The 13,546-nt window shown below is 48.7% G+C and overlaps 3 protein-coding genes across 4 annotated transcripts; 1 reads left to right on the forward strand and 2 right to left on the reverse strand.

Moving 5' to 3' along the window:
* SDHD (succinate dehydrogenase complex subunit D) lies at window positions 989-4,018 on the reverse strand. Its single transcript, XM_021375800.1, has 4 exons — window positions 3,872-4,018; window positions 3,697-3,801; window positions 2,826-2,970; window positions 989-1,670 (listed from the first exon to the last, which is right to left on the reverse strand). The coding sequence occupies exons 1-4, from the start codon at window positions 3,987-3,989 to the stop codon at window positions 1,505-1,507; spliced, it is 534 nt and encodes a 177-aa protein (XP_021231475.1). The 5' UTR covers window positions 3,990-4,018; the 3' UTR covers window positions 989-1,504.
* Window positions 4,526-9,840, reverse strand: C23H11orf57 (chromosome 23 C11orf57 homolog). Its single transcript, XM_021375792.1, has 5 exons — window positions 9,706-9,840; window positions 9,328-9,428; window positions 8,192-8,347; window positions 7,584-7,637; window positions 4,526-5,890 (listed from the first exon to the last, which is right to left on the reverse strand). Exons 1-5 carry the CDS (start codon window positions 9,772-9,774, stop codon window positions 5,368-5,370), a joined length of 903 nt encoding a protein of 300 aa, XP_021231467.1. The 5' UTR covers window positions 9,775-9,840; the 3' UTR covers window positions 4,526-5,367.
* PIH1D2 (PIH1 domain containing 2) lies at window positions 9,711-12,330 on the forward strand. Of its 2 annotated transcripts, none has more exons than XM_021375790.1 (4): window positions 9,711-10,262; window positions 10,676-10,921; window positions 11,472-11,737; window positions 11,852-12,330. In XM_021375790.1, exons 1-4 carry the CDS (start codon window positions 9,731-9,733, stop codon window positions 11,996-11,998), a joined length of 1,191 nt encoding a protein of 396 aa, XP_021231465.1. In that variant the 5' UTR covers window positions 9,711-9,730; the 3' UTR covers window positions 11,999-12,330. The 2 variants fall into 2 exon arrangements, with proteins under 2 accessions (XP_021231465.1, XP_021231466.1); XM_021375791.1 differs by having other exon boundaries at window positions 11,472-11,665.

Genomic DNA, 13,546 nt, shown 5'->3' on the forward strand with positions numbered 1-13,546 from the left:
GTTACCAGAGCTCTGACACAGCTCCCTTCTCACACAAGGCCTCTCAAACAAGAATAGCACATAGGGATACAACCCACATTTGGCCTCAAAAGAGGAAATGTCAATTTCTATGATAGCTGCTGAGATTCTACAGAGCTATCAACCCATGAGTCATGCACATGCATCCTTCTCAACACAGCAAAATAGTGTTACATCAGTACCTACATCAGACCATGTCAGATGGAAACAATTGTCCCAATTCTGACAGCAACTCTAGCAAAACAGAAGCACCGAGCTGCATAGTATTTCCCGTGGATATATAAATGAAGAAAAACCATCAAAAAAAGCCCAATTGTTTAAAAAAAAAAAAAAGATTTTAAAATAAAGCAGGAAATCTGGAGAATTCAGCAGCTTACTCATTGTTTATTGCCTAATCAAATGGATGGTAACGTTTCTGTTCCTCTCGCTATTAATAGTACCACAGAAGTGCCATCAGGATGTGGAAAGAACCGCTCCTTACTCCTGCGCAAGTCTGAGCAGAAATCTGAAAACCAGAATTGGGTTTTTCCCTCTGAAATGCTTACAAATCTAAAGATGTGGTAAAGAATGCTGAGACTTAAACAATGCCATAAAGGTTTATATTCGTTCTCTTTTCAGTCACACAGGCAAAACTGTAGCTGTGGTTATTTGCAAAACAAAAAATGTTGCAGATGAACACAGGCTCCAGGGGAAACTATAAAATTCGTATACAGCTCCTCAAATTAATCTACAAAACTCTCTAAGTCAATTATTGCTCTACTTTTATTATGAACATAACTCTTGTATCAAGTCAAGTCTATGTTAACTCTTTGGGAATTAAGGACAACACATATTCATAAAAATACTGTTTTATAATATCTAAATGAATAAAGCAAAGCTATAACAGCTTGAACGTGTATTTGAAGTGATTTAAAAAAATATATATATATGCGCAGAGAAAAACCGGCAGTAAAAATCACTTAGAATGACACACAGTTTCTGCAAATTCTTTATTGTATGGATTATGAAAAAAGTATTCCCTTTTCTACATCAACTCTCAGGGCCCAAAGAGTTACAGGGAGTGCCTTACACACAGTTCAGTTGTGATGTCAGAAATAATAGTTCAATTATCACTGAGTTTGTTTACAAAGCAGAAAATATTTCAGAAAAACACTCATCGAAGCTCCCCATGCAAGGAAATTATCCTCAGCTACACTTTGTTATTTATGTCATCCCTTCCCGTGTGCAGTGCAGCTTAATTCAACTCTCTCTCACCTGGACATCAGCCACTTGAAATTTACTCCTTCTTTTGTAAGATTTTTCCTGCTGTAGCAATAAATCAAAAGAAAGATGGGTATTTATTTCTGAAAGATGAGCTCTGAATTGGCTGCTACAGGTACAAACTACAGACCCTTGGTTATTCATTGTTCTCACATGAAACTTGTTAAAAATACGGTAAAGCAGAGGCAGCAAGGAACAATCACGTTTGTCAGTGACTTGGTGCATCTCAGACGCTCCACAGCATGGCAACAGCCTTGCAGATACCAACGTCATAATAGTTGAAGTAGCAGAGGCCAGCAAAGGTAACGGCTGATAGTACGTACAGACCTGTATTGGCCACTTTAATAGGAGTATCTCCATGGACGTAGTCGGTTATTACCTGTCCAAGACCCCTTAAGAACGAGAGAAACAAGCCGAAATCAGGAAAGAGCTTATGTCAGCATTCTGCTGGAGCAGCACTGCTAAGAAGGTGCAAGCACATCAGTTTTTTCACCACATCATATCAAAATTATCTACAAGATACCTAGTTCCCACTCAAAAAAAGCAGATGCAAGTAAGAAAAAAATATATAAAAACATTCCATACATTTTATTGAAATATATAAATATTGGCTTGGAGTTTTCTTAATGACAGGATGGAAAGTGTTTATTACAGCTCTTCCAGAGATCTGGCTCTACGAAGCCATGGGCAGCTAATCTGACTTTGAAGGCCTGAAGAAAACAAACCGAAGGAAATACACTTTTTGCCTGAACTCTGGGACCAGCCCTTGTCATGTGTGCAAGAAAGACTCCATGATGCATCTCTACATTAGAAAGTAGTTAGAAACTGGCATACTCTGTTTTCTTTTTCTACATCTGTCAGCCTTGAAGTGAACTCTCTGCTCCACAGTAAAGCTGTTCAGCAATAGGAAGAGAAATGATGCTATTAAACTGATGTGGTAAATCTCTTCCCAAAATCACAATTCTATTTAGTTTCTATAACAACAGATGTCAATTTGGTTTAAAATAAAATAGTAGAGAAGTACATTCAATTCTCTTCCTACGATTTTGCTTTGGTCTAATCTGAAGGACCTGTCTCCACAAATTAAGACACACCAGTGACCTAGCAAGACTCACAGTCCTGCAGCAGATGCCACAAGAAAACACTGAGCTCAGTTTCATTTAGATGGGATTCTGAAACCTTGATGATGAGAATACAAGAAACGGGGTGCAAGGAAGCCCTAGACAGAAGGCAAGCAGAAGGTGAAAGCAATCTGAAAGGCAACTAACTCTTGCATTATGACGGCTATTGGCTGTAACTGGACAGTGGAGCAAGGGTCAGGAGTACAAGCAGCACCGCCTGCGCTGCCACTAACTTTAGACAGAGGTACAACCAATCTTGTCAAGGATCATGGCAGTTGCTAGAGAGTCTGCCTGCATCTCTTTCCAGTTGTTTTACACGGATGGAGAAGCCAACAGGCTCACAGACGCATCTGGTCTTAAAACCCGAGGCTTGGGCCACCCTGACTCTCAGACCCTACTCGGTTTTGAGGAACCCGCTGTGCTCACCAGTGGCCATGGAGAGTGAGTGCCGCAGCCAAGGAGTAGTCCACAGCTGCTCCAGGGTACAGGTAGGCAGCGGGGAGCAGGCCCAGCAGGAGGACGCTGATCGCACGCTCACTGGTCCAGTGCAAGGATGCGGCCTTGGAGCTGCCTGCAAGTAGAGAGCTTTTTAGTGCAAAACCCCTCCTCAAGTGCTGCAACCATACAAACAGGCAGCCTGGCCCAATCTGCCCCATGTGATTTTTTCAACCTGACTACTATGCTTTCATTTGACCAAAACCAAGATGCTTTTGTATTACTGGTACAGAACATATATTTTACCATGCCTAGAAAGTTTACTTGAAATATTCCTCTCTTTGCCGCTGTTAAGACAAGCCTCACCGAATACAAAGAAGTAGAAACTCAACGAGAGAGCTCCAAGCGAACACAGGTCCCCACAGCCAGTGGTCACAGCCAAGCCAGCACAGAAAGTGCTCTGGTCAGTTAAGCCAACTCCTTTTACAAGCATTTCTTTGCATTTTCCACTTCTGGGTTGCACTGTCATGGTTGCAGAGCACCAACTTCCCACTGTCACGTAGTGACAGCACAGAGCTCCAGCTCAACTCGCTGCCATCTCACTGCCTCTGCCGTCCCCGTAACCCCACACAGCACAGAGCAGCACACCCTGCCCTCTCGGACCGACGCCGGTGACCCAGAAGCTCCGCCGCCGTACAGGTCCCACCTGCAGCGTTTCCGCTATTACTGCCGTTGGGCCATAACACCTGTTAACTCCTATTTATGTTTCTAAGCCTTTCAATCTTGTTCCCTCCGCCTGAGGACGCTCCTGGACACGCCCACCCACAGAACCGCAGTTCAGCCCCCGGCCCCGCGGACGTACCGTGGCCCTGCGGGGCGCCGCCATGGCTCTGCCGGGCCGGAGCGCTGCGGTCGGCGGCGGCCGCCAGCACGGCGGGGCGGCGGAGAACGGTCCCACGGAGCAGAGCTGCGGAGAGAGCGGAGCCGGGTGAGCGCCGGGCGGAACGGGCGGCGCTGGACCGCGGGCGGGCACTCACCCGTCGGGACGCTGCGGGGCCGCGCCAGCCCCGCCCGTAGCAGCACCAGCGCCGCCATCATCCCCTGCTGCCCAAGGGCACCGCGCGCCGGAACCGGAAGTTGTAACCGCCATCGCATTTCCGCTTCCGAGTCGCGATGCGCACCGCTGTGTGCGCGGTGCAGCGCAGCGGTCCGCGGCGCTAAAGTTCTTTCCCCAGAGCGCTGCCCGCGAAGCAGTGGCGCTGCCAGGAGCTGTGGCCGCGGAGAAGCGCTGCGATAAAAGCCCGGCCGCGCTTGTAAAAGAAATTCGCCGCCGCGGTCCCTTCCTTGCGGTGACTCCGCTTGCGGGACGGAGCCTCGGCCTCAGACAGTGCGGAGCCCCCCGCGGGGGAAGGCGCCCCCGGGCTCCCAGCCCCCCGCTGCCGTTCTGACAGCTGCCCGCAGGGAAGTGAGGAGGGGGCACCGAACGGGGCTGCAGCCGCGGGGCTCTGAGCGCTTCTGCTCGCGTTCGGTGCGCGACAGCCGCACCAACGCGGTGCGCTTCCACCCGCCCCTCTTCTGCCTCCTCTCGGCCCGCCCCAGCCCTTGCCCTGATCCGGCAGCAGCACAGCACCGCTCCGGCGGCACAGGCGTGGGCTGTCCCTGGGCTTCATTCCAAAACAGTGACAGAAGCATCAAACACGTCTTCATTTATTCATCTGGTGAAAACAAGGCTTGGCTGTTACCCGCAGGGAAAGCCACTCCGTACCACTTTCTCATTAATACTTCGGGGAGACCAGAGCCACAATTCAACACCCACCAAGGCTTCTCTGCCAGCACAGATTCAGCACCCCCCAAGGAGAACTGGGCAAAACCCAGCACTGCCAGGAGCTGGAGAGAAGTCTGAAACAATTGCGCTGGTGTCTTCTCTTCATAATCATAGAAGGGGTCAGTGCACCTTCTGCCAAAGGAGAGCATTCCCTCATGCTCCCTTCTGCACCCCACTGACCTGTGCACGATGCCACGCAGGTCTTTTGCTGGAGAGGGGAAAACAGAGCTACCACAGGGCTAAATCCAGTGACATTTCCTTTGTTAGCAACTCAGCTGATGGACATCTTGTCTCTCCCTGATCTCACTGCCAGTTTTGGTCCTTATTTGGGTAACTCAATAAAAAAACCCAACAAACCAACAACTCCCAACTGTTAAAACTTAATTTAAAAAAAATAAAATGGTGCAAACATGCCTGTATTCCCCTGCAGACAGCCCGTAACACATTTGTTCATCAACAACCAACCCAGTCACATAAAGAAAACCTGAAGTTGGCAGAACTAGCCAACGTGTGAGACAGGTAACTGCTCCCCTGCTTTCCTGAGTATCGAAACAGTGAAAAACAGGGGGGCAGCTACAGCTGGCTGCCAGGGCTCAGCCTCTCCCCTGTGGATGGCAGGATGTATAAACCACAGTGCTGAAAGAAAAATACCTGCCTCTGTCCTCTATTGCGCTGTCTAAGCCGTAGCCCAGGCTCAGCATCTCCCCATCAGTCCTCGTCTGAGCTATCCTCTGACTTCTCATCAGCAGCCACTTTCCAGTTCTTCCTTTTGCTCCTCTTCTCTGGTACTTCACTGTGCCGCTCTGACATAGAGTTGTGATGTTTCTTTCTCTTTTTAGTAAGGCGTTTCTCTTTTTTCTCCTCAGATTCACTGTCCTCAGAGCTGCTGGTGGTCGAGCTGCTTGCATGGGAAAAGTCACTTTCCTGCTCAGAGGAAGAGGTAGGTTCCCTAGCAGGCACTTTCCTGGTCTTTTTCTTGCGCTTGTGTTTCCCCTTCTGAGTGCCTGAAGTCTCCTCCTCAGAGCATTCGTTCTCCCTGGAAGAATCTGATGATGACCTTTCCTGCTCCTTTTTCTTTTTCTTTCTCTTTTTGTGTGATCTCTTTTTTTGCTTTTTCTTGTGCGATTTCTTTGTTTTTTTCCGTTTGTGCAACTCATGGGCAGTTTGGTTTCTCAGATGAGATTTCTTCTTCCCATTGACAGCATTTTGTTTGTCTCCTTCTTGCTGGTCACTGTAAGAAGAACAAAGGATGACAAAAAGAAAACAAACAGGCAGGCACAGAGCAGACGGGGCTTGTCTAAGTTTCAAGCAAGCCCATCAGTTCAGTTGAATAGTTCAGGGAAGCACAATTAGTAGCTGCGGTTTTGCTTCAAATGCTTGTTAACAGCTTGGGTCCACACCTTTTTAATATCCCCATTTATGATCATAGAATCCTAGAATGGCTTGGGTTGGAAGGGACTTCAAGGATCATCAAGCTCCAACCCCCCTGCTGCAGGCAGGGCTGCCAACCTCCACATCTAATACTAGACCATGCTGCCCAGGGCCCCATCCAGCCTGGCCTTGAACACCTCCAGGGACAGGGCACCCACAACCTCTCTGGGCAGCCTGTGCCAGCACCTCACCACTCTCATAGTAAAGAATTTCCCCCGGATATTCAACCTGAATCTTCCCTCCTTCAACTGAAAACCATTTCCCCTTGTCCTGCCATAATCTACCCTTGTAAAGAGTTGACTCCCCTCCTGTTCGTAGGCTCCCATCAGGTACTGGAAGGCTGCAGTGAGGTCACCCTGCAGCCTTCTCTTCTCCAGGCTGAACAAGCCCAGCTCCCTCAGCCTGTCTTTGTAGGGGAGGTCCTCCAGCCCTCTGATCATCTTTGTGGCCCTCCTCTGGACCCTCTCCAACAGCTCCCTGTCTTTCTTGTACTGGGGGCCCCAGACCTGGATGCAGTACTCCAGTTGGCGCCTCACAGGGGTAGAGTACAGAGGGACAATCACCTCCCTCTCCCTGCTGGCCACCTCCCTTCTGATGGAGCCCAGGATACCATTTGCTTTCCGAGCTGCAAGAGCACACTGCTGGCTCGTGTTAAGTTTTTCATCCACCAGGATCCCCAGGTCTCTCTCTGCAGGGCTGCTCTCAAGGATTGCTCCTCCCAGTCTGTATATATGCCTGGGATTCCTCCGGCTCAAGTGCAAAACCCTGCACTTTGTTGTGTTGAACCTCATTAGATTCACCTGGGCCCACCTTTTGAGACTGATGAGGTCCCTCTGAAGGGCATCCCTTCCTTCCATTGTGTCAACCGCACCACTCAGCTTGGTGTCATCAGCAAACTGATGACAAGATATTTGAGCCAGAACCAAGGAGAACTCATACTGAAAGCCACCAAGTGATGAAAAACTAATTTATGGAGGATTATTTCCAATCTGTACGTCTGACAAATATTGTATTTGATTACTGCTAGGTGTACCTTGAAATAATTAAGCCTAAGACCTTATTTTACAGCTAAGTCTCCACTTTCCAGGGTACTGGGAGGGTTGATATTCTCCAAATAAGGAGCAAACCAGAAAACACAGGTACATTGTAAAGCAAAGGGGAACCCTGAGCTGATATTTGATTAATTTGATTAATTTGATTAATTTGATTCCGAATCAGCCAACTGCTCTGGCTCTCTGTTGGCCCAGGCAGACCCTCAATGTTCAGACCATTTTAGTAACTCAAGATAAAGCCAAATGTCTATAATCACAATCCTCCCCTGAGTCTCAGACAAAGGGGGGACCACATTAATGGACTACATTTTTTTTCCGGTGGGTATCTGTAAAACAGTGCTGCTTTGACATTAAAAGTAGATTTATAAGCAATCTCAGTTTGTGAAATTCCCTGCATAACCTGCCAAATTTGGGATACATCTGTGAACTCGTCAGCCTTACCTATCTGTATCAAACTCTTCAGGGTACAGCTCCTTATAGCCACTGTGACCCCATCTGTAAGGAAGTAGAAACATCTATTAGCAACAGACAAACTGACTGATGTTCAGGGAGAAAAGAAAAACTTCTGAAAAGACAGAGCTACAGAATGTGCACTAGTTTAGACAAAAAGAGAGACATCAGAACCCTCCCAGTAACAACAAAAGGAAGGAAAACCACCTGATTTGGTTAGTACTGTTTAAAGCCACTTCCTGTTTTTAGGCTCTTTCCTACTTCTAAATACAGCAATAATACAACTCATATTTATTTAAAGTAACCCCAGAGAGCACTATGTTGCATTTTTAGACTTTTCCTTGGACAAAGTAATGAATACTAAACTTAGACGGAAAGCATAGGGCTTAGCTTTTGCTGCTTACTGTGACTTAAGAATTCTATTGATAAATTCAAATTCAGTAAATTCAAATCAGATACTGTGTGACGTTGCAAAAGTCTGTGCATCTTACTTATTGAATGAGATCAAACACTATTTCATAGTAACATTTCAGTACAGTACTCCAGAAAGATGTTCTAATTACAATTATGATCACAGAATGTTAATGCCCTCCACAGACCTGTCTGGCATGCTGGCTTCACATTCGTAGAGCTTTTTATTCCACGACCGTGCTCTAAAAAGATCATCTTCAACTGGGTCGAGAAAATGTGGGTTCTTTGTTTTCCAGTCAGCCTTGTGGCCCTCCTCATCAAAGCCATCACTGCGCATCCGACTGCTGCAGAAAGAGAACAATTGTCCTTCAGCTCTCAGTTCTAATGGAGAAACTTTCTGAGCAAGGGGTTAGCCCAGCGAGGGGAGCAAAAATCCAGCAAGTTTTGGGTGTCCATCTATGCAAGAAGACCAGCTATCATTTTAACACAGTCCTCATTAGAGCTCTTACAGAACCAGTTCCGTAAGTAACACCGGATTTCACATTTATTACTGCCTACTGCACACAGCAAAATTCTTGGCATGCAGGGATGCTCAAGGCACTGAACTAGAAGGGGTCACCTCGCCTATCACAAAAAACAGCTCACTCTGAAGAAGCAGACTGACAATTTGCAGTGAGACACGGCTGTTATAAAAGCAGAAAATGGGAAACTCAGGGAGCAGAACTGACTTTACTGAAATTGCAGTTTGATCAGAACCAGCTGAATTTTGAAAATTACAAAGAGGGCCTGAAGCACCTCCCATACAAGGAAAGGCTGAGAGCCCTGGGGCTGTTCAGCCTGGGGAAGAGAGGGCTGAGAGGGGATCTCAGCACTGTTTACAGACATTAGCAATGTGGGAGTCGAGTTGATAGGAGCGGACTCTTTTCGGTGAGGACAAGGGGCAATGGGCAGAAACTGGCACACAGGAAGCTCCATATGAACACAAGGAAGAACTTCTTTACTGTTAAAGTGATGGAACGGGCTGCCCAGAAAGGAGAGGTGGTGGAGTCTCCTTCTCTGGAGATATTCAAGAACTGTCTGGACACTCACCTGCGTGCCCTGCCATAGGGAACTGCTTTAGGAGGAGTTGGACTCGGTAAGATTCTCTCCAACCCCTACAGTTCTGTGGTTCTCAGATTTAAGCCCTGGTCTGAACTCTTGCAGGTGAAAATATAACTATATAACCTCTGCAGTCTCCATACACTGATAAGAGACAGCAATCACAAAATGCCCTTCATGTGCTGTGGCAAAGGGGCTCACCCATATCCCATGGTGCGAAGCCCACCTGGAGGTGTCCGACAGCATCCTGCTCCGCCGCTGCCAGTACGTCTCCTCCGCCTGCTTCTCCCACTCCCGGATCTTCCACATCTCCGTCTCTTCCTGGATCTGAAAGTTGCGAAAAGGGAACAGGCGTGACACAAGGGAACGTACAAACACACATCGCTGTACACGAGCTCCTGACTCGGACCGCAAACCGTGGATGGTGCCACGAACCGGGCCAGAGCGGCTGACAGCCGCAGGGACGGACTTCGCGGTCCCCACGCCCCGCACCAGAGCCGCCCCTCCGCGGCACCGCGCGGCTCCTCACGGGGCCGAGCGCTCAGCACTACCCCAGCGCCGGCGGCTCCGCGCCGCCCGGGCGTCCCGCTGGGCCGGGGCGTACCTTGTTGTGCGCGCCCGTGTGCCGGATGACGTTCCGCAGCAGCACCTTCCCCACCGGCACCCGGGACATCCTCCCGCCCTCCGCGCGGACCTCACCAGAACGGAACCGCCACCGGGCGCGCTCCCGGCTCCTGGCCGGAAGTGCCTTCGCCAGGCGCCCCCCACGGAGCAGGCCGGGACCGGAAGAAGGACGGCACTTCCGGTCGCTGTTGCTACGCGACGGTGGCGCGATGGCGGACGCGGGGTTGGGGTGGGCCGCGCGGCTGTGGGCGCTGCTGGATGAGATGGCGGAGAACCAACCGCAGGCTTACCGCCGGCTGCTTCGGGAGCAGCGCGCCCAGGCCGAGCAGTTCCGCGCCCCTCCCGAGCCCCGGCTGTGCGTGCGGGCCTTGCCTGCCGCGGGGGAGCGGCACCCGGGGCTCGGCGCACCGCGGGGCGCTGCCTGCGGGCCGCTCTTCGTCAACGTCTGCGGCTGGAGACGGGTGCCGCCCCCCGCGGAGCCCCGGGCCCGCATCCCCGTCATCGCGGGGCCGCTGGAGGGAGCGGCGGGCGAAGGAGGTGCGTACCCTGCGCCAGGCGAGGGGCCCTGAGGGGGCAGCGGGCACGCACCTCCGTCCGAAAAAGCCCCAAACGAGCACGCGGCGGAGTCCGGCAGAGAGCGCGTACCGCGTAGCTGCGGCTGCTGAGCGCAGGTTTTGTAGGGCCCGCACCCACGCAGGGGAAGCAGATCTCTGCCCAGAGGCCACAAACCGCGTTCCTTTGCTTTCAAACCAAGTGTTATAGAGAACCACAGAACGGCTTGAGTTGGAGGAGACCTCAAAGACCGCCCAGTGTCACCCCTGGCCATGGGCGCTCAGGCTGCCCAGGGCCCCATCCCACCCGGCCTTGAGTGCCTGCATGGATGGGGGCTGCAGACATGCTGCACGACAAGGTGCCAAAGCAGTAATTCCGACACAACTTGTTCTCTGTAGGCTCTTACAGCATTATAGATATTGCATATAACCCAGATGTTCTGCAGAGGAGAGAAGAAAACCCAGAAGCAATGGAACATTTGATCCGTTTAACGCTTAAATTCATAGAGGAACGATGCAACCTTATTCTTTCACATTCATACAAAATTGAATCTTTCAAGCTGAAAGGAAGCCCGGAAGGGATGTGGCAACGACTGACAGGCAGGCAGCTGCCAGCACCCCACCTCGCTCAGAACACAGATAAGGGTACGTGGAGAGCTGCTTCAGCTGTCTTTAAGGGCCTGACTTCTACAACATCCCCAACCCTCACCTCTCTGACTCCACTTCATAAGCATAAACCAAGCACTTTAAAAAAAAAAAAACAAATTCAACTAAGAGGGTAGTATTCATACCAGACAGCAGGTGAGCCCTGCTGGCCTGTCTGCATTCATCTGTGGAGCTTGTCTCTCTCTTCCTTTATTATAGGCTTAAGAAACTAGTGACATTGAAGGAGCAAATTCCCTTTTCCTGTAATCACTAGACATGGGAACTCTGCCAGGGTCTGATCCTTTGTGGTGCCAAGTTTCTTTTCCTCTAAGTGAGTAGAAGAGGTTGCTGCTGTAACCAGTACTCTGAAAACAGCAACTTTTAACAGCTTGGCAATGAAAACAAATCATGAGGGAAGGAGAAACAGCAGTCTTCAGCTGACAAAAGTGCTAATTGCAGAGCTAAAACTTTTGTGATGTATTTGTCAAGCAGCTAACATCTCAGTTCTTAGTAACTGCCTGACGTGTAAAAACCTTACTTTTCTTGAAAGAACTGACACTTGATCAGCTGCTGCACAGCATAGAAGCTGAGGACCACAGCGACGCTCCTGTCTTGCTGAAGGAAGAAAGCGTCACACAATCTAAAGTGCAACTGATAGAGGAAATCACCGGTACAGAAGTGCCAGAGGAGCTAAGCACCCCTGCCTACAAAATGACTGCTGTGAAGGATGCAAACAACAAGCCAGTAAGAATTGAACTGAAAGTTGAGTTGCCTAAGGTTAGCTCTGTTTCTGAGTGTGTTCTAAGAATTTCCAAGGTAAGACAAAAAAAGAATAACCTTGTATTTTATGTCTGTATCACATTCTTGGAAATACTTGTTGCTAATTCATTATTAAATAGTTAATCACTTATTTTCATTTTCTTGTTTTAGGACGACGTGATCATTGATGTCCCTGAAAAATACAAATTACAACTAGATCTGCCAGAATTAGTGGACGAAGAAGCGACAACAGCAGTATTTAATAAAGGAAAAGGGGTATTGTTTATCACAGCACCAGTTGCCAAGCCTGGACAATAAAGGCTGCATTGTTTAGATCGCAATCTCAGATGACAGAACTAAACAAAAGCCCAGAATGAGAATCCTGACTCCTAGTTGGTAATGAGTTAATGGACCTTCTCATCTTCAAAGGTGAATATCTCAAAGGTATATGTAGAAAAGGAAGTCAGGAGGAATATTAGGCCACCAACCTTTGGAAAACCAGTAAAGATTGTAAATACTCGAGAAATAATTCAATACGCTAACAGTTGTATGTAAATGCACACATACACTTACTACATCATTAATTTTGCCTTAAGATACAGCACTAGCAGGTATTTTTTTTTGTTAAATAAATTATTTTGTTTACTGGATTGATGTGGTTAGAGCAGCTCTTGTGTGTACTTCATGCTGGAGCAACCAGCAGAGACGTGTAGAACTATGTATGACAAGTCATGCACGTGCTCCTGTGTTCTTACAGACAACCCCTGCTGACCTTAACCAGAACATGCTTTGTAGTCTGTCACTGAATATGCCTGACCTTACTTCTTATCAGTTTAGTAATCTGTGAATGAGACCACGAATCAACAGACTTTGTACTATTCAAAGCATGATAAGAATTAAGTTCAAGGACACTTATGTGGGAAGCTAGTAGCCAGTAACAATTTCACAGAATCACAGAATTGTAGGGCTTGGAAGGGGCCTCTAGAGATCATCGAGTCCAACCTCCCCTGCAAAGCAGGCCCCCTACAGCACACTGCACAGGTAGGCACCCAGGCAGGTCTTGAAGATCTCCAGAGGAGAATCCACAACCTCCCTGGGCAGCCTGTTCCAGTGCTCTGGCACCCTCACTGTGAAGAAGTTCCTTCACACATTGGTGTGGAACTTGCTATGCTCCAGTTTATGGCCGTTTCCCCATGTCCTGTCCCCACAGACTGCTGAAAAGAGGTTGGTCATGTCTCTTTGACTCCCACACCTAAGATATTCATAAACTTAATAAGATCATCTATGAGTCTTCTTTTCTCAAGCCTGAACAGACCCAGTTTGCTCAGCTTTTCCTCATAGGGGAGATGCTCCAGGCCCTTTACCATCTTCGTGGCCCTCTGCTGGACTCTCTCCAGGAGATCCCCATCTTTTTTGTACCAGGGAGCCCAGAACTGGACACAGTGCTCCAGGTGAGGCCTGACCAGGGCAGAGTAGAGGGGGAGGATCACCTCAACCTGCTGGCCACACTCCTTTTAATGCAGCCCAGGATGCCATTGGCCTTCTTGGCCACCAGGCCACGCTGCTGGCTCGTTGCCAACCTGTTGTCCACTAGGACCCCCAGGTCCTTCTCTGCAGAGCTCCTCTCCAGCAGGTCATGTACTGATACTTGCAGTTATTCCTTCCCAGGTGCAAGACTCTACAAACTTCCTTTTGTTAAACCTCATCATTTCAGAGCATTTCAGCAAGGAAAGCCACCTGCATTCATTCACGGAACAATAAAGAAATTCAAAGATTACTAAGAACGATTAGTAATCACTGCAAAGGGAAAAACAGAAGTGAGCTTAGCACCTATGACAGTCACACTACATCACGTTATTGTAGTGA

The sequence above is a fragment of the Numida meleagris genome, chromosome 23, assembly GCF_002078875.1.
Source record: "Numida meleagris isolate 19003 breed g44 Domestic line chromosome 23, NumMel1.0, whole genome shotgun sequence".
Taxonomy (NCBI): Eukaryota; Metazoa; Chordata; class Aves; order Galliformes; family Numididae; genus Numida; species Numida meleagris.